General features: G+C 51.9%; 1 protein-coding gene across 4 annotated transcripts in view; it reads left to right on the top strand.

Moving 5' to 3' along the window:
* The window catches only part of SYT6 (synaptotagmin 6), a 56,704-nt gene that overhangs the window by 10,188 nt on the left and 26,679 nt on the right, over positions 1-19,837 (top strand). For 3 of the 4 annotated variants that reach the window (XM_032650578.1, XM_032650580.1, XM_032650579.1), the window contains exons 2-3: positions 719-1,067; positions 2,890-3,445. In XM_032650578.1, coding sequence (XP_032506469.1) covers positions 719-1,067; positions 2,890-3,445 — 905 coding nt within the window. Of the gene's footprint in view, positions 1-718; positions 1,068-2,889; positions 3,446-19,837 lie in introns of those variants that run through there. The other variant, XM_032650586.1, reaches the window with a different exon arrangement.

Genomic DNA, 19,837 nt, shown 5'->3' with positions numbered 1-19,837 from the left:
GGGAAAGGACAGCTATCGGAATCATCTGTATTTAGCTTTGAAGTCAACTGTGTGGATCAGATTCCGACTTAATACAAGTATTTATTGAGCCTACTATGTGCAGAGTTCCGGGAGTACGGCAGAAGCATTAGACCTAATCCCCCGCCTCAAGGAGATTATGCCCGATCTCATTCACTTCAAGTCAACCTACTAACTATACATTAGCTCCTGCTGTGGGCTTGGCGGGTGCCGGGTAAGGGAAGGGAATGAGGGTCCCCAAGGCCCCACAGCCTGTGGAGGAAGAGAGCTGTCTGCAAAACCAACCCTGCTGTAAATCTGGCCATAGTAACAGCTCTAATAGAAATTCAAACAGCATCCAAATGTGAATGCTTCACGAATTTGCACATTTGCTTAGGCTGCTATTTAAATTACGTTCCCTTCCCCATACACGTGCCGATGGGGAGGGGAGGCAACCCAGGTGCTCCCCAAGCTGGCGGTGGGGGGAGGGGCAAAGCTGGAGAAATCAGACCGAGGTGAACCCGAGGCTGCAGATATTTTACAAGGTGGATACGGAGCATCAACCCTACAACCATCCCTCCTCTACCTGGGCAGCCTTCTCATGACCACTCTTTTCTCTTCTTCCGTCTCTGTCCCTTCTGTGTGGCCCCTCTTTGAACACCCTTCCCTGCTTCTCCCCTCCTGTGTCTGTCGCTGTCGCTCCCCGCCTGGCTGAGGGCAGGCACCTCTGTCAGCCTCCTCACAGTGGTAGCTATTGTGTGTGGCGTGGCCCTGGTGGCAGTTTTTCTCTTTCTCTTTTGGAAGCTGTGCTGGATGCCCTGGAGGAACAAGGAGGCCTCCAGCCCCTCCTCTGCTAACCCCTCCCCGGAGGCCCTCCAGAGCCCCAGCTCCAGAGGCAACATGGCGGACAAGCTGAAAGACCCCAACACCCTGGGCTTCCTGGAGGCAGCTGTGAAGATCAGCCACACGTCCCCAGATATCCCTGCCGAGGTGCAGAGGTCGGTCAAAGAGCACATCATGCGTCACACACGGCTGCAGCGACAGACCACAGAGCCAGCGTCATCCACCAGGTGAGGGTTGGACCCCTCCCTTCCCTACCTCCACATTCCTGGATCCAATACGTTAATGAGATTCCGGCCTGTGAGGATCAGAGACCAGAAATAATCACGTGCATATTCTGGTTGGAGAATATGTCAGATGATGTGCTCCTTGGTGGGTGATCAACTCGGAGGTGGGCGCCAGGAGAGACTTAAGGAGAGGGGAACCTTTGAGGTGGGGTGCTGTGCAGGTGGTAAGCCCTGGGATGTGTGTGGGTGCGAGGTGTTGGCTTATCCGGAGGGAAGGAAAGACTTCAGGCTGAGGGAAGAGAACATGCAAAGGCGCAGAGGCATGAAAGTTCATGATGTGTCTATGTCAATACAGCCTTCTAGATGGAGGCTGTAGTGCGTGGGAGATAAAGCAAGAGATTCCTAACACTTTGAGAATGAGGATAGCTTTTGACAGCATTCCCCGTATGACAGCAATTGTATACATGGCATTCTTTAACTGAAAAAACAAAATGACAACAAAAAACAACCACCACATAATGACAGAAGCCTACTCCAAATTCAGAAACACTTTTAAATGATGTGGTACGTGCAGGTATAAGGCATTGTATTTATTAAAAACTTGGGGTGACGCAAGAGGGAAGAGATATGGGGACATATGTAGATGTATAACTGATTCACTTTGTTATAAAGCAGAAACTAACACACCGTTGTAAAGCAATTATACTCCAATAAAGATGTTAAAAAAAAAAAACAAAAAAAACTTGGGGCTCTTGTGGATTCCTGGGTCCAGGCCCCCAGGGGACCAGCCAAAGGGAAGCAGGCCTGGTCTTCAGATTGAAAGCCAGAAATGATGAACGTGCTGGGTCACGTTTACAGAGTTTGTTGTTTGACCTCAGGCAAGTTGCTTACCTTTCCTGAGCCTCACTTTTCCCAACTGTAAAATAGGGCTAATGACTCTCATAGGGGTATCCATGAGGAGCCAGTGAAAGAATCCATGTGATAATAAGAGCTTAGTATAGGGCTTCCCTGGTGGCGCAGTGGTTGAGAGTCCGCCTGCCGATGCAGGGGACGCGGGTCCGTGCCCCAGTCCGGGAAGATCCCACTTGCCGCGGAGCGGCTGGGCCCGTGAGCCATGGCCGCTGAGCCTGCGCGTCCGGATCCTGTGCTCCGCAACGGCAGAGGCCACAGCAGTGAGAGGCCCGTGTACGGGGGGGGGGGGGGGGGGGAGAAAGAGCTTAGTATATACCTGGCCCTGTTCTAAGCACTTTATTGTATTTATTCATTTCACCCCCACAGCAATCCTATGCAATTGCTACTTTTATTATTCTCATTTTATAACACAGAGAGGTTAAATAACTTGCCCCAGGTCATACAGCTAGAACGTGGCAGAGCCGAAATTAACCTATGCAGTCTGACTCCAAAGCACAATAAATGTTAACTATGGCGGTGGGGATGGTAGTGGTGGGGATGAAGGAATGCCACGTGGAGGGTGGGAAAGGATGGTCCTTCTCAGTCAGGGAGCTTATGGTTTAATGGGGGAACCAGACTCATGCCTACCAGGAAAGAAACCTAGAAAGCAGGTAGCAGGAAAGCAGGAAAAATGATATTGATCACAATGGCTAACACTTACTGAAGCTCGTTATGTACCAGGCTCCATTCCAACTACTTTTCATATATTAAGTCATGCACACCGAGTGTGTGCAGAGGGAAAGGGGGTCAACTGGCAGGAGGAAAAGGGGGCCTCACAAGGGGTAGGATGAGCCAGGGCCCCGAGCCATGCCTGCCGGCATTCCCCCACTCCTTTCCCCACCTCACTCTCTCACCCCCTCCTGCCCTCCGCCAGGCACACGTCCTTCAAGCGCCACCTGCCACGGCAGATGCACGTCTCCAGCGTGGACTACGGCAATGAGCTGCCCCCTGCGGCGGAGCAGCCCACCAGCATTGGCCGCATCAAGCCCGAGCTCTACAAGCAGAAGTCAGTGGAGGGGGACGATGCCAAAACCGAGGCCAAGACCTGCGGGAAGATCAACTTCAGCCTGCGCTACGACTACGAGAACGAGACCTTGATCGTGCGCATCCTGAAGGCCTTCGACCTCCCCGCCAAGGACTTTTGTGGCAGCTCTGACCCTTACGTCAAGATCTACCTCTTGCCTGATCGCAAATGCAAGCTGCAGACACGGGTGCACCGCAAGACCCTGAACCCCACCTTCGATGAGAACTTTCACTTCCCCGTGCCCTATGAGGAGCTGGCTGACCGCAAGCTGCATCTCAGTGTCTTCGACTTTGACCGCTTCTCCCGCCATGACATGATCGGGGAGGTCATCCTGGACAACCTCTTTGAGGCCTCTGACCTGTCCCAGGAAACCTCCATCTGGAAGGACATCCAGTACGCAACCAGTGTGAGTACCGCCCTGCTCCCTGGGCTTCTTGAGGATTTGCAGTCCTGGATTTAACTGGGATGTGTCCCACATCCTCCTCACCCCTAGAGACAAATGGGCCTCTGCCCTTCAGGGTACGAAGGGGACTCTGACTAATAGCCCAGCCCACTCTGGGGAAGTCCTTGCCCTGGGGCCCACGTTGCAGGGAGCAGAGCCCCCATGTGGGTGGGAAGGGAAGGGAACATATCTATGGCTTCTGATCGCACGTTCTGAAGTGGTTCTCTCTACCTGCCAGGCCTCAGGTCTGCCACCTATAAAATAATATATGCCTTTAATCATGGGTAAGGATTGGGCCAGGCCCGTAGACTGACTCAGACAGCAGCGTGAGCCATGGGCATTGGCGTGTACTGGAAGCCCGGCACAAGGAATCAAGAACAGGCTGTATTAATTGGGATAAACCAGCTTATGCCGTAGCCACAAACGATCCTAGGATTTGGTAGCTTAAAGTAGCCAAAGTTTAGTTCTCGTTCATGTTACATGTGCTTTGCAGCTTGGCCATTCTTCCTTGTTACTTAGGGATCCAAGCCAACAGGGGCTCCTTTTTGACCTGTGCCCCTCTAGTTACCACCTGAGGAGGAAGAAGATGTGGCGGATCATGTGCTCATTCTTAAAGCCTCCGTGCAGAAGTGGCACATGTCACTGTCACTCATATTTCATTAGCCAAAGCAAGGCACATGCAACTCCTACTATCAAGGGGGCCGGGCAAAGCAATCCTACCATGTGTCCAGAAGGGGGACTGGAAGTACTTAACGACCAGCACTAGTAACTACCATGCAGCAGAGCCCCTGTTCTTAGGCCCTGCCTGCCTGGGCCAGTCCGGGAGTTGGAGCGGGGCGGGGGGGCTTGAAGGGAGACCTGGCTAATCCACACATGCGGGAAGGGGATGCTTGGCTGTTCATGAGCAACTGGAGTTAACCATGACGGTGTCAAGGAGCTGGGGCTCAAGTTGACTTTTAAGAGGGAGGACAGGTTTGGCACAGAGAGTTAAGAGGGCATCTCCAGAGCCCTTTGGTCCAGTGTAGACAGCGTTCTCCAGTCCCCTGGGTGGCAATTGAGGAAGCTGTGTAATTGCATCCCACAAATGCAGGTAGCATGCCTCTCTCTAAGCCCAGCCAGAGAGCTGAGAGCCCTGCAGGGGTGTTGCCACCAAATACCAGTGGCCTTGTGTCTGGTATCTTGAACGCTAACTGATCGTTTCCTGGGATATTTCTTGCACTATTTCCCTGAGTGCAGACCCTCCCTTTGGACAATCAATTCTCAATATCTATGGGCTGAACTTGTAAGGAGAGAGGCTGGGAGAATCAGCCCCGCTCTGGTGGGAAAAGGATAAGAATCGATTTGTTCAAAGAGAGAAAGCTTGGTGGACTCCGTTTCTGCTCCAGAGAAGGTCTCTGGGACAGCCCATTCTCCTAGCTGCTGCGGACTTTGACCAGCCCAGTCCGATGTCTCAGTGCCTCCCCTACTTTTGCTCTCCCGAAATGTCATCCGCAAGAACAGCACAAGCAGCGGGGCCGGCAGACAGGGCGGGCAGACGGGGCGGGCTGGAACAGCAGCTGTGTGCCAGCCTGAAGCCCAAGAGCTACGCTTTATAAATCACTCTGAAGTTTACATCTGGTGCAGCTCTTCCCTTGTGGTCTCGTAAGGCAGCAGCTTCATTCTCGTGACTATACAGGTAGAGAAAAGCGGCTCAGTCCCCCCCATACTGAGGCTGAGGCCCAAGTGCTCAGAGAGAGGTAGGTGTGAGGGCCAGGGGCTGTGGGAAGCAGGATTCAACTCAGCCCTCTGAAGAGCCTCCCTTCTCCTCTCCAGAGGCCTCCCTTTCCTGTAACTTGAGCTCCAGGCACGATGAAAACCCTAGTCCCGGAGCGTGCGGTCCGTGCCCAAGGATGCCCCTCACCTGAATGCTAACTTCCTACATCCTAGAATTCTGTGGCTGTCCCTGCACTCATCCCACACCCCTTCCTCAGCCCAGCTTCAGAAAAAGGCAGATCGTCCAAAAGGAGCTGGACAAATCATTGCCACCCTCATCATCCTCAGTCAGTACCACGCTAGCCCTCCTCCATCTCCTCCTAAGCAGGACTGTGCCAGGAACTGGGGAGCATGGGGGGCTGGGATAGAAGACAGCCTCTTTGACCCACAGAACTTTAATGCAGTAGCTAGTGATGCAAATACCGTGAGGCTGTAAGATCTGAGAGTTAGGACAGCCAGGGAAGGTTTCCTGGGTGGGGAAGGAGAATTCAGGTGGGTAGGGAGGGACTGTTATATATAACTTGATAGGCAAAAGCAGGAGGAGTCTGGGCCCAGGAGTTTCTGAAGCAGAAGATCAGGTGATTTGCTCACACTCTCTGTCTTGCTCGCAGTTTGTCTGCACTGAATGTTCTGCCTGGTGAGGCCCCTGGGGCCCTCCCATCCACAGCCTCTCCAGCAGGCCAGCTCTCAGGGGTGGGCTCTTTATCCTGGGGGTGAGGAATCAGACAAAGGAAAGGAAACGGAAATAAAAGACTGGTGCTTTTACCTGTGCTTACTCTAAAACTGTAATTATTTTGAGGCCAGAGAGGCCCAAGCCCTAGTAACGGGGGATGATTGAGCACTCAGTGTACATGAAATCCTGCAGCCAGCATTGTGGGGCGCGGTACACATGAGCACAGCCGGCTCCCATCTTTCCTGCATGCCAGATTCCTGCCAGATTTCATTCCTAGAGCTGCATTTTGGCTCCCAGCTCCTCCGGCCTGCAGGCTGGTCGCTGAACACGTCCAGCATTTCTGCCTCTTGCCTTTGCTCCCAAGGTTTCCTCTGGCAGACAGGCTTTCCCCCCACCTCTCTGCGTGGCCCAAACCAATCCACCTTTCAAAGCTTCCCTGAAGTCCTTCCGCTCTCACAGCAATCACTCCTCTGCATTTATTTTCTGGGTCCCTCATTTATACACTGAGTCATATTCTGCCTTGCAGAGTCCCCAGTGGCTCAGGAATGGCTTGTGTCCCACATTTGACGGTCTCTTCTATTTCCCCTCAAGGCTGAGCGTCTCATTTTATGCAAACGTAAGAACTCAGCATGTTCTTGTTGAATGACAGATGGCTTAGTTAATTCAAACAAAACTACGTATTGGTGCACAAGGAAAGGATTATTAAAGAAGCAATGGAATTTGGGTGCAGTTAACCTGGGAAGGCTTCCTGGAGGAGAAAGTCAAGTAGTATTTTGAAAGTGAGTAGAGCCAGGCATGGTGGGGAGAGACCTGGGCTGTGCATTCCTGCAGAGAGATGGTTCAGGTAGATGGTTTATGTCTGGAGTAGCAAAGAGATTAACCAGCCTGGACTGAAGTAGAGGGTCAGGGACCCACAGTCTGGACTGAAGTGGAGGGTCAGTGACCAATAGTCTGGGTAGAAGGAGAGGCCCTGTGAGAAGTGGGCTTGGGAGGCTGCTCTGATGTCACAGGAGTCCATGAATGCTGTCCCCCTGGTACTCCTCATACTTGTATGGGAGAATCAGGTGCAGCCCTGGCAGGTGGAACCAGGCAGGTTCCTTGTTTTGGCCCCTGCCCCAGTGCCCAAGGTGGTCTGAAGTAGCAAAGCCTGGAGCATTTGTGCTGTTTTCTTACAACCAACTGAACATGGAGCTTCAAGGCTCGAGAAGGGGAGGTGTTCATCTGGGGAGGCTAGCCCTTTGTTAATTGCAAACCTTAAGCCCCGAGGGCCACTCCCCTCAGCATCCCCAGGTTGTTCTGGATGGAAGCCTAGGCTGTAATGGAGCTAACATACACCCCACCAGAGGGTGAGAAACAGGCAAACAAGATGTGCTCGGACAGTCAGAGGTCTCTGCTGTTCCCTGGAATCAAGAGGCTCAGGCACGGGCAGGTCTGCCACTGAGGCTCCCACCTCTTGCCTGGCTCGACTAAGGTCCTCTGGTGGTCTCCTGGGCATTCCCCGTGGTTTGCCATTTTCTCTCCACACAGAACTTCGATTGGCTGAAATCATTCTGTTCTTCCCTTCCCCCCTCGCCAGCCCCCAGTCTCATTATTTCTATATGAAGCTGTAGATTTATCATTAAAATAGAGCCGCCATCACCAGGGTTTGGTAACATCTCTGTATTCTTGTAGTTATTGTTACAGAGGCCTCAGACCCCAGTGCACACAAGTATTCCTGTTGCCATTCCAGCTCCTTCATGGAGGCTGTAACTGGGGCCATAAATATGTGTTGTGCTTGGTGGCATTAATGGACTCGGCCAACTTCCTGCCTTACCAGGTCCCCGCCAGGTCAGAATGAGTGTGTGTGTGTTTGTGTGTGTGTGTGTGTTTGTGTGTGTGTGTGGGTACAGGTATGTGTGTGTTTTGGGGGTGATGGAGTGCTCTGTATAATTCCAGGGAGCCTGGACTCGGAGTCTGCAGGGAGGAGGGGGGCCTTATGTGGTAGAACAGTCTCTTTTCTAGCCTGGGAATGAGCAGAGCTGTGTACAAAGAGCTCAGGCTTTGATACCAGACAAACCTGTGTTGCATTCTAGCTTCTGCACTTTCTAGCTTTGAGACCTTGGGGACATTGTCTAAACCATGCCTCAGTTTCTACATCAGTAAAATGGGGATAATGATGGTACATACCTCATAGCGGTATTCTGTGTAGTAAATTAAATAAAATGCACAGGATGCCTAGGGCAGCACTGTCACAGAGCAGCCTCCTGAGCCCCATTCTTACTGTGCCTTTCCTTCTAGCTCGGCCTGTGGGTCACTATTTGTACCACTCCCAGGCCTGATCCCCCACTTTTTTCCAGATCACCTATTCCAACAGGTTGTTGGTTGTTATTATTCCTGTTTTATTTCTCTCTTTTACTTCTTGTCCTATCATGTGTTCTCTGTGTGACCTTGGAAAAGTGATTTGCCCTCTCTGAGCTGTGGTTTCCTCAGAAACTAGTTTCCAAGTTGTGAGATTCTGAGATTCTCAGCTTCCCCTATAGAGAAGTGGTTGGCTCTCTTGCTTTCAGAGCAGGGATACCCAGTCCCTGGAAGTGTGGTCTCCCTAGTAGAGGCCTAAACCCCAGGCTGACAGGCCACAGGGCAGAACTTTCGGACACACCCTCCTCCTTTCAGTGTCAGTAAGAATCAGTCCTCTCTTTAAGCCCCTTGGAAATGTCCTCCGGGGAGTTCCTGCCACAAGCAAGTCCCCACCAGCAAGCTTCCTTCCTCCTTTTCCCACGAGGCACAGTCCTGCAAATGGGCTCAGCGCCCTCCCCACCTTTCAGATCCCCCATTTACTGGTTATTAATATGCAGGTTATTATTTGAGCTCCTACTAGGAGCCAAGAGCACAACCAACTTTATCGCATTTCATCCTCACCATAAGCCTTATTATTGTGCCCTGTATGTAAGTAAAGAAACGAAGGTTCCAGGTTCAGTGACATCCAGTGTCACCCAGACAGAAGGTGCTAGAGAGCCAAGACTAAAGTCCAGGTCTTCAACAGAGCCCACATCCTTGCATGGCTAGAGGGGAGTGAGTGCGATTACATTGCTCCTTGGACAGAAGATAGACCCTGAAACTGTGCAGCTCGTCAGGGGATCCAGACGAGTGACTGGTTTGATTTTCTCTTTGTGGCCTGGATCATTCCTCTCGTTTCAGGGGGCAGCTTTTGTGCTGACACTTGGATGCCGTTACCATCTCCCCAGTGTTCTTCCTGCGGCACTGAGTTTGACATTCATTCCTCTTTCATTCAACAAACATGGATTGAGTGTCAGCTATGTGCTGTCAGTTTGATCACTGAGCATGTGTTGGATACAGAAGCTGGGCTAGGCTGTGGAAAGGATGGCAAAGAAAAAGCCCCACCTCTGACCAAGCTACTGGGAAGTGTGGAGCATGCCCAGTGACCCCCAAACCCCTCAACCCCCTTGCACACAGGGCACACACTTGGGGACAGAGCAATTCAGGAAGCTCACAACCAAATCATGCAAGCCGCTGCACTGCAAGCCATGTGCAGAAGTGTTGAGGCGAGATGGAGAAAAGAAATCAGTCAGATGAGACTGGTCTGGGAAAGCTTCTAGAAGAGGAAAGTTTTAGGCCAGGATTTGATGGCAGTGAAGGAAGAGAGTGTTGAAAGAGGGAGGGTCAGAGGGAGGGGAGTGTGTTTCTCTATTTTCTTTGGATTGGGGGAAGGATCTAGAAAGAACTTCTCTCGAATACAATGGGTTTCTTTTCTTTGTGCAGTAACTACTTGTGGTGTAATTACCATGTACCAGGCACCAGGCCAGCACAGGGGATACCATAACTTCAACTCAGTCCAGTCCTCAAAGCCTCACAGTCCTATGGGGAGTCAGGAAAGCACCTCCACCATCCCAGGGGACACACAGGTCCCAGCATGCTGATGGAAGGCTGGCCTCCTGGAATGAAATTGCCTTCCTTGCCAGAAAAGAGTTAGTTGCATTCTTTTCTCACACCCACATACTCAAGTCCAGTGTGATCCAAGGGTAGCTTACAAGAGGCCTTTTCAAGCAGAGCCAAAGAATCGGCACAATTGATTCGCTGTGACTCAGTCAGTCACCTGGGATGAAGCCTCCCAGACGCTCATTGACCAGCAGCTTGATGCAATGCCTTCAAAGTACCCACCTTGGATCTTAGGCTCCCAGTTCTATCCTGTTTAGGAGCCGGGCAGGAGAAGGAGGGAAGCATCATGAACCTTCATCCACTCAACATGTCTTCAGTGATCTCTTAAAGAACTTATTCGGGTCCAAGAACACTGGGTATTGAAGGACAAATATAGTCCTTGCTTTTAAGGAGCTTACAGTTGGGTGGAGCTTTCAGAGCAAGTAAAAATGTAATCCAAAGGACACAATTATTTAAGTTGCACGAAATGGGAGAAGGGGAAAATAGAGGTGATTGCTGAAGCTGGGAGAGTAAGGGAGTGGAATGGGAGATGCAGATGGCAGAAGGAGAATTTGAGAACAAGAACTGAGTTTGGGGAACACCCAGAGTCAAGAAGAAGAAGGACAGGGACCAGAAAAGGGTACCAAGCAGGGGGAGATCCGAGAGAAAAGAAGAGAACTGAGGAAGGCAAAGGAGGGATAGTTCAGGAACTAGGCAACCAGAAGTGATGTGTTCCAGCATCTGTGGGGTACCAAGCACCGTCTTAGACACTGGGGATGCAGTGGTAAATGAAGCTTACACTCGTGTGGGGGAGACAATGAGTATGTGAGATAAATAGTGTGGCTGAGAGTGGTAAGTGGCCCGGAGAAAATAAAGCCAGGAAGCAGCGGGGTGGGAGGGGGGCGGTATTGGGGTTGGGAGGGTGGCTGGAGGAGAGGATTGCAGGGTAAAACAGGGTAGGCGGGGAGACATCCCCAAGAGGAGGCCATCTGAGTAGGCCTGAAAGACAAGAGGGAGAGAACCATGCATATATCTGGAAGAAGAGAGGTCCAGGTGAGAGAATGGTAAATGGAAAGACACTGAGGTGGGAGGATGCCTGGCTTTTTCAAAGAACCATAAGGGTCCAGTGTGGCTGAAGCAGAAATGGGACTGGGGAGGAGAGAGAATAAAAGATGAAGTGAGAGAGGTAAAGGGGCAGGAAAGGTTCATGGAGTTCCACAGTCAAAAGGTTAAAAGCGTCACTAGAGTTGATGGGTTGGGAACAGACTCTACCACAAGGGCAAAGACAGGGAAATCCGTTGGGAGGCTATTGCCATGAAAAAGAGACAATGGTGGCTTGGACAAGGATGGGGGGTAGAAATGTAAGAGGTGCTTCATTCTGGATGCATTTTGAAAGTAGAACTAGCAGTATTTGCTGACAGATTGGGTGCACGGTCTAGGGTGTAGAGAAAGAAAAATCAGGGTTGTCAGCCTGAGTAACTCAGGAGGGAGTCACCATTGACTGAGTTGGGGAATGCTGGAGGAAGAACCCATATGGAGAGGAAAGTCAAGAGCTCGGGTTTGAACATGTTGTAGCTGAGATACCGTTGGGACATCCAACTGGAGATGTTGCATAGAAACTTGGATACAGAGTGTGGAATCCAGGGATTTCCCTGGTGGTCCAGTGGTTGAGAATCTGCACTTCCACGGCAGAGGGCACGGGTTTGATCATCCCTGGTCGGGGAGCTAAGATTCCGTATGCTGCGTGGCCAGAAAAAGAGTGTAGAGTCCAAAAGAGAAGCCTCGGCCAACCAACTGAATTTAGGGGATGTCAGGATATTGATGGTGTTAAAAGCCGTGAGACTAGTTGAGATCCCAAATTTAGAGGAAAGACCTAAGACTGAGCTTTGGGACACTCTAATGTTTAGATGTGGGGACCGTGAGGAAGTAAAAGAGACTGATAACCCCCAGCCAGTGAAATAGGAGGAAAAACAGGAAAGTACAGTGTCCTAGGAAACAAGGACAGTGTGTCCAGGATGAGAGAGGGAAGGATCAAGGGTATCAGACGCTGCAACGGATCAAGTAAGATGCAGACTGAGACGTGACCACTTTGTTCAGCATCAGCCTTGCCAAGAGCTGTTTGGTGGAGCCCCATTGGAGATGAGGTCATTTGCGAAGATTGGGACGTGGGTTGTATCATTTTGGGGGAACTCTTTTTTATCATTTATGTATCATTTAGGGAGACGAGATTTCAAGGCCTAGGAAGGCTGGTTTTGCAGTGTGCCAGCAGGCTAGCTCCATGTATGGGCCATACTTGGGGAAAAGGTGGGGTGGGGATGGGGGAAAGTGGGTGAGCAGCCCCAGTTCACGCAGAGTAGATCAGGCCAAGACAGCACGTTGCATCAGGAATTTGCAGCGAGTCTAGGTATCCCTAGAATTCTGCCTTGAATTCCCGAGTGTCTGGACTCTTGCAAGCAGAACCAAGCCAGGATAGAAGCAGAGAGAGAGAACCTTCTAAAAGAGATCAGATCAGGGTCACATGGAAGCCCCAGGAGGTGTGAAAGAAGCAAGGCTGGGCCTGGGCTGCCCGCCAAACCCATGAAGACTGTTCCCCAAACCCTCCAGCCGGAGCTGCTCCGAATCATGTATGAATCCGGCCAGCCCTGCCCACTCTTTGAGCGGCCTGGCCCCCCGCAAGCCCTGGCTGTGCCCTCCCGGCAGCCTGACCCCACTGCCCGAGTCAGAAGCCCTGGGTCACTCCAGGGCTGCAGGCCTCTCTTGTTTACTTTCTGCTCAGCTGGAGCTGCTTGTCTCTGCTGATATTCATTTACCCACACACTCCCTGGGGCCTGGCCTCCTTATACTCATTATTCTCCGGAATGCCGAGCTCTCCTCCTGCACCCACACCCTCAGGCTGGGGGAAGGGCAACAATGTCCAGTCCCTGCCCCCAGGCAGTTTATTCCTTCAGCCCCTGCCAGTGCAGAGGGCAGCTGGCTGGGCTCTTTCCTCTGCTCTCCTCCCTGAAGAGGGGAGGAGGGGAAGGGCCTGGTTGGTTGCCTCCCGCAAGGATGCCATGTGATGTTAGGGATGTCGAAGCCAGGAGCAGCTTTTCCTGCTCCAGAATAAGACCTGCAGCCCTGCCCTCCAAGCTCATGTCCTATAATGACCAGGAGGAAGTTGGAAGGGGGTGCGCCAGGGGTCCCTCCATGCTTAAAGCTCAGGTATTAAGAACGTGACTCAACCCGCTAGGCCCCAGGTTCTGCAGCCAATGTGACCTTGACTTTTCTGGGAAATACTCAAAGGGCCAAGGCTCCTCTAGCAAAGGGTTGCTGAAAATCCATCAAGAACCTAGAAAGGGGGAGAGGCGGGGTATAGGGTCCAAGCTCCATTCCACAGGCAGCGTGTCTGTTCAGGAGAGACAGGGGATAGAATCCCAGAATGACAACACAGTCCCTGCACCACAGGTGAAAGCTCCAGGCCTGCAGGTTGTCCCTTCAGCAGAGGTGATGGATGTGCACCTTCCACACCCTCTCACTTGGGCCAAGTGGGACCAGTAGCTGTTCTTGGGTACATGGGGCTAAAGGTTTCCCATGTGGGGCTGGAAAACATAGTTAATCGTTCCACGCAGGGCTCTGACCCGGCTGTAAATAATGGCTCCACTGGCTTCTTTTAAGTTGCTTCTAAAATCAGCCTTTCACAATAGGTCCTTCCCTGCAGCTTCGGAAGAAGTGGCCTTAAGAGACTGCCAGAGGCTCAGAACAGTGGAGACAGTTCCCTTCTCACCCTTGATAAATTCCTAGCTTCCGGACAGCCCCACTGCCCACTCTGGCCAGCTGCCTGCAGAACCCAGCTCCCACTGGCAACCGGACCGCAGCCCTGGTCTGCCTCCCTCCTCTGCCAGCAGCTTGCCATAGCTCCGATCTGGCTGGGCCAGCCAGCACTGCCCTGCCCCAGCCCCACGTGCCCTTCATTAGTATGCTGTGCATCTCAATGGTATAAATATCCAATCTTTCCCTTACAAGAGAATGAACGGGAAATCAGTAGGCAACAAGCTCATGCATCAACAAAAATCTGTTCCTCCAACACTGGTGCATTTTATGCTTCCCCTGCCTTGCCGTGCAGAGCATGCACTTGTCTTACGGCTTCTACCACCTGATAACTCACAGTGACATTTTTCTCCTGGAGAGAGATTATTTGGTCACAAGGGAAGCAACAGCCAGACATCCCTTCTGGACACTATCAAGGACATTCAAACTGCAGGATTCATTAGGGAGGAAGGGATTGCAATGGGTTCCCTACATCAGCAGCAATCCAGAGAGACTGGGGCCACTGGGTATAACTACGACCAGAATGGCAACTGACTTGGAAGAATTGGGGCAGTCCCTGAGGGGTTTCTAATTTCTGCGGATCCCGGTGTTATGACTCTGCTTTCTCGTGGACTCAGGGAAGGTCAGAGCTGGAAAGGGCCTTGGAGATGATCTGGCCCAATGTCCTCCTGCCACAGATGAGCAAGTTAAGACCAGAGAAATCACACAACTTGTCTGGGGTGGCTCAGTGAGTCTGTGTGAATCTGGACCCCAACCCCGGTCTCATGAGACCCAGCCCCGTGCTCTTCTGACTGTCTTCCTTGCCTCTAGGCTTTTATAGGGAATTCTCTTGCCCTGGTTATTTTACTCCCTCCTTCCTCCCTTCCCTTCCCAGGCCTCTGCCCATTCCCTGTCTTCATTCTGTGCCTGTGAACCTCTCTATCCTGTAGGGAAGAGGGCCAAGACTTGGAGTCCAAGGCATGAGGTGTCAGAGGGCACAGAGCAAAGACGACATTCTCTCTGTCACAATTAGTCTCTTCCACGCAAGAGACGTCCAGTCTCTACTGGGAGTGGAAATAGGCAAACCAACAAGCAACGCCAGCAAGGAAACCAAGGAGGGAAGAGAAACTACATATCAAAATGCCTTGGACCCTAAGCCAACTAACCCCCACCTCCAAGCCTCCCACTGCGCACACATATTTATTCCTTGGAGGAGGAGGGAGACAAAGCTAGCTGTAGAGTCTGGGTCAGCCTTGTCCAAGTGCTAGCGTATTTTTATGATGTTTCCATGTCAGCAACGATGAAGAAAGATGTGGCCTCTCCAGCAGGCAGCTCCCATCCCCACCCCAATCCCTTGCCAACCCCGTGCCCAGCTGGTCCTCATTCACCCTCATCAGTCGTCCCCTGTAGCCACGTTTTCTTTGCAGGTCTGAAATGACACCTACTCATTCTCCATGAATGTTTAATGCCTTCCTCTCTGGACAAAGTCTCTGAGACCTTGAGGGTTTCTCTAGGGCTGCAGCGAAACTTGGGACGGAGGGTTTTCCATGGAATCCACTTGGCCTTGGGAATTAGAGTGGGGGAGACAGCCCCTGGGATGGGAGGGGCTGGGGCAAGATGTTTAAACCCTCACCCCTCTCTGGCCAGTGCAGGCTGGCATTGCCTTTGGTCTTGATGGCCCGAGAAGTGCCAATGATTGCTTCAGAAGACTGCCTGTCTTCCTGCTAATGGTCTGGACTTGGCACGGCTTGGAGTTCAGGGAGGGCGCCAACATCCTTGACAATGGGACCAGTTTCTCCAGGAGCTTTTTTCTATCGTGATAAGAAATCGTGTGTCTGAGCACGTATGTGGTGGGAAGGAGTCGAGGTGAGATGGGAACCGATCAGAGAACAAGATTGAGATCGCCGTCTGTGCACACAATTCCGACTGCAGGCATGAGCAGGGCATCAGCTGGGGCCTCTCTCCCTCCACGTGCCAGGCTGTGTGCGCTTACCTTTAACCCTCACTACCACCCTGCAGAGCAGGTACTGTTGTGATCCACTGCTCACAAAGCCAGTGGGAAGCAGAGCCCAGAGTCACACCGGGTGCGTGGGCTCCACTGTATGTGCCCCTAACTCTCTCTGCTGCCTCAAGAGCTGGCTCGGGGGGCTGTCCCCGAGAGTCGCCTCTTCCTAGGATGGATGGGGACAGCAGATGTTCTCCGGGTCCCTCTCTGGCGCTAATTGTCTGTCTCTTCCGAAGGGTCCCCTTCTCAGCCTTTTCTTTCACTGACCCAGTCACGGGATGCAAGCCCAGCTCCACCCCACCCCAAGCAACACAAAGTGAGTAGCAGAGCTCGATTGGAGGTTTGTTTTCGTGGGAATCGGGTATCTACACCCCTCTGCCCAGTGAACAGCCTCGAGCGGCAGGGGAGGCTGCGGGAGGCACCTGCTCCCAGAGGTTCTTGCTGCCCTGCCTCCCATAGACTGCCTGCTCCCCTCAGCCTAATGGCTCCTCTCCACCTTCCCCAGGCTCTCTGCCTCAATCACAAACAAACTATGCCCTTCTTTAAATTGCCCTGGGAAATTTTGTTCTTGCCAGCCCTTAAGCCCGGGCTCAGTTCCAGCCCCATCTGCAAACATTCAGAACCCAAGAAGGTATTCAACTGAATGATGGGCCCTCTTCCCCAGGAGCAGTGGAACCCTGAGACTCGTATATTGCCTTTGCTGGCTCCACCCTCCATAGAAGGCAATTGTGGTTTCAAATAGCATTTGTTTTCTCTTTTTACCTAAGAACTGCTATGGCCACTGGCATTCCTTGAGCCCGCAAAGGGGCATGTAGGGCCATCCCTGTATATGCAGGAGAGGCCCCTCTTTAGGGGCACAGGTGAAATTGCTACCTGAGATAGGAAGGGGGACCCACTTTCCATCTCAGCTCTCCCAGTTCTGCCAGTGGGCTGAGAATGAAACAGCCCCGCCCACCAAAATGAGGCCTAAGTGGGAGGTCCCAGGTGGTAGGATTGGATGAGGTTTCAGCCAGGAAGGATACAGGCCGTTAGGAGACCACAGATGAATGTCCGGAAAAGAGAGGGTGCCACTCCCCAGAAATGGGCAGAGAGCTTCCGGGGAGGGGCCTGTGAAGTTGTCCCAGCCCTTTGGGCCTGGAGCCCAGTGGTGAAAGGCTTCGAAGGCGCCCTATCTGTGTGCCATTGTGTTTTCTGTGGTTACTTCTTTTGTTCACCCTCAGCATTTGGAGTTCTTTTTCACATTGCAGGGCTATTTCAGGGATGCAGTGGGAACCAGGAGTAGACCAGGTATGGGTGTACACTTGGGTTGGAGCTTTAAACAGAGTGCAGAAGGTCATAGGGCCGATAGAACTGAAGAAAAAACCCCAAAGGGAAGATGGGGCAGCTCAGGGTCGGGGGAGAAGGGAGGTACCGCTTCAGCCCTTCCCCCCCACCGCCAGGCTAGCCTTCTCCAGAGCCCTTGTGGGGAGGGATGGGGGGTGGGGTTCTCCCAGCCCAGCCCTAGAACAGCACTGGCATGGGACTCCTTCCCCGCAGGGCTGATTCCACTTTCGGAGAGCCTTCAGTTGACTCACAACCCTGTAGTGACACATTGGACCATGTGCTCGGAACAGTCCAGCTTCCAGAGAGAGAAAAACAGCTCTGGTGGTGTGTCATGAAAACACAATAAGCATGTCCCTTCTTAAGAAGTTGGGGACAGGCTGGCTTTGTGACTGGAGGCACCTGCTTGAAAATGCTTTAAGGGGGAAGACATGGGACCAAACTTTCTTCTTGCTTCTGGGCTGTTTTGGTAGGCCTGGGGAGAAAAGGGGCCCAGGGAAAAAAGGCAGGCAGCGAGGGCCTTTGTAATTCCAATTCCTGCTGACAGGGCTTTTTTGTTTGTTTTGTTTTGGTTTGGTTTGGTTTGGTTTTAGTAAATCCTATCCAAGGCTGGGCAGACGCCCAGCTCACTTTCAGGAGTGAGTGTACCCTAAGGAAAACTATTTCCCCAGCCCCATTTGGGCAATGTTTACCGGAGAAACTCTGGTTGAGCAACTATTCCTCTTGCGTGAGAAAGGAAGGGAGGACTCAGCAGGGTCCCCTGACCACCTTGGGTCTGGCCAGCTGGAGGCAGCCTGGGCCTCCCTGGGCCAGACCTCGGGCAGCCCTGTACGCACGCGTGTGTACACACACACCTGCACGCACGCTCCGTCCATCAGACACTGGGGACCCAGCAAGAGGCTTCTTCCCATTCAGTCTTGCTTGATTGGCTCTCTGGGACTCCAGTCCCCCAGAGAGAGACACCTTTTGGTTGCCCCGAGAAACTGCATTTGGAAAAGAAGAATTTCAGGAAGACCTTGCGTCCTGAAGGTTATGCAGCTTGTGACATACCCATATGGGTGATGATAATAAGCCCACAACTGCTTCCACAGGCTGCCCCCACATGTTGAGAAGGGAGGATAAGGATTATCTTTTCACTCTTGGGGAAGCTGAGGCACCGATAAGGGAGCAGGACTGTTCAAGGCCACACGGCCAGCTCTGGTCTGTCAGTCAGGATCCAAGAGGCCTCCGCAAGGCATTAGTCAAACACGGTGCCATCCCCCAAGAACCTGCAGGTCAGCAGGACTGGGAGTCAGGAGACCAGAGCGAGAATCCTGCCTCTGCTGTGTGGCCTTAGACAAATCACCTCACCTCTCTGTTTCCTCATTAGAAAAATGTGGGAAATAACCTGTATTTCACAAGGTTGAGGTGAAATGCCAATGAGAAAGGGCCTCCAGAGGTTCTTGCCGCACTTGATTGTTCCCGGGACTAACAACAATAACACCTCATGTGTTTATAAAGCATGTTCCAAGTACATGATCTCATTTAACACTCTCGACACAGTAAGAAATCAGCATTTCAATTTTGTAGATGAGGCAAACTGAGGAGATTCCCTGGAGTCAAGTTTTAAAGCGATAGAACAGAGAACCAAAAGTGAGATCATTTTCTTTAAAAGCTGTAAGACTGTAATATATTTTACCCTTCCGTGCCTCAAGGCAAAGCATTATATTTTTGTTTTAGATATTCTGGAAAATACAGAAAGCCACAAAAAAAGAAATGCAACGCACCATAAGCCCGTTATCCCGAGATAACCTCCATTAACATTTTGATGAAATCCAGAATCTTCCTCTTAGAAAAATCACCTGACGGCATTGAGGGGCAGGAATGCTCTGGAGACCAGAAAGGGTTGAAGCATTCTCTAGGTTAGGCCTGGAAGTTCCTGGGATTAAGCGATTCTGGAAGAATGCTAGCATGAAGGGAAGGATGCGGTATGGAGAACAGGAGGGAGAGACTGTTAGGCAAGCAGGGCCGAGGCTCAGAGGTGGGGTTGTGAAGACCAGGCTCAGGAACCTGGGCCCCCCAGGCCTGCCTTCTCACCATGGACCATGGCCATTGCTCATCTTTATCAGTGAACCCCTGAGTTCCTAGGGATGTGAGGAGTGGTCTCCTCTTCCCAGCTGAATGAGGTTGGGACATCCTGGAAGATCCTCTGGGGAGACCTACAGCCTCACAGTGAGCGCTTGACCTTCTTCTGGGGCCCGGGGGTGGCCCTGGGGATATTACCTCTCCCTCTTCAGCCAGCTGGCTTCCTAGTGGGCAGAGCCCCAGGGACAGCCTCCAGGTATGGGCAGTGTGGTCTGGCACAGCTCTAACCCCACCATGGCAGCATTTGGGCCGCTCTGAGAAACCCATCAGCAACTCTGGGTGTCTTCCCAACATGCAGGACTGGGTCGCAGCCGACCAGGCCCTCCTCACCAATCCCTGGGTCCAGACCGCTCATGGGGCATGTGCCCCAAGGGCCGGGACCCCATCTTGCTATTAATAACAATATTACAAGTCCACCTGGTCCTTACATAGCACTATTGAATTTACAGGACCCTTTTACACACATTGGCCTCATTCAGTCCTCAGCAAGTCTTCGCAGGGACATTATTCTAATTCTGCAGATAGAGAAAGTTCAGCTGAGGCAAGACAGAGTGAATTGTCTGAAGGTTGCACAGCAAGTACTAAAAACTTTCATTTATTTGTGTCTGCCGCTTTGTGTTGCTCTAAAAAGGATTTAGCTAGCTCACAAGACCTATAATATGATTACAAATAAACTTAAGACAACATACCAATGTGGCAAAAGAATAAATGAAAGAAAGTCAAATGGAGTCCAGAGGGGCCACCACCCAGTACGTTTGCCCCACCATCGGAACACTGTCTG

This window comes from Phocoena sinus, chromosome 1, assembly GCF_008692025.1.
Source record: "Phocoena sinus isolate mPhoSin1 chromosome 1, mPhoSin1.pri, whole genome shotgun sequence".
NCBI classification, from domain to species: domain Eukaryota; kingdom Metazoa; phylum Chordata; class Mammalia; order Artiodactyla; family Phocoenidae; genus Phocoena; species Phocoena sinus.
Note: the sequence above shows the minus strand (reverse complement) of the source record. Positions and strands in the feature narration are given on the sequence as shown.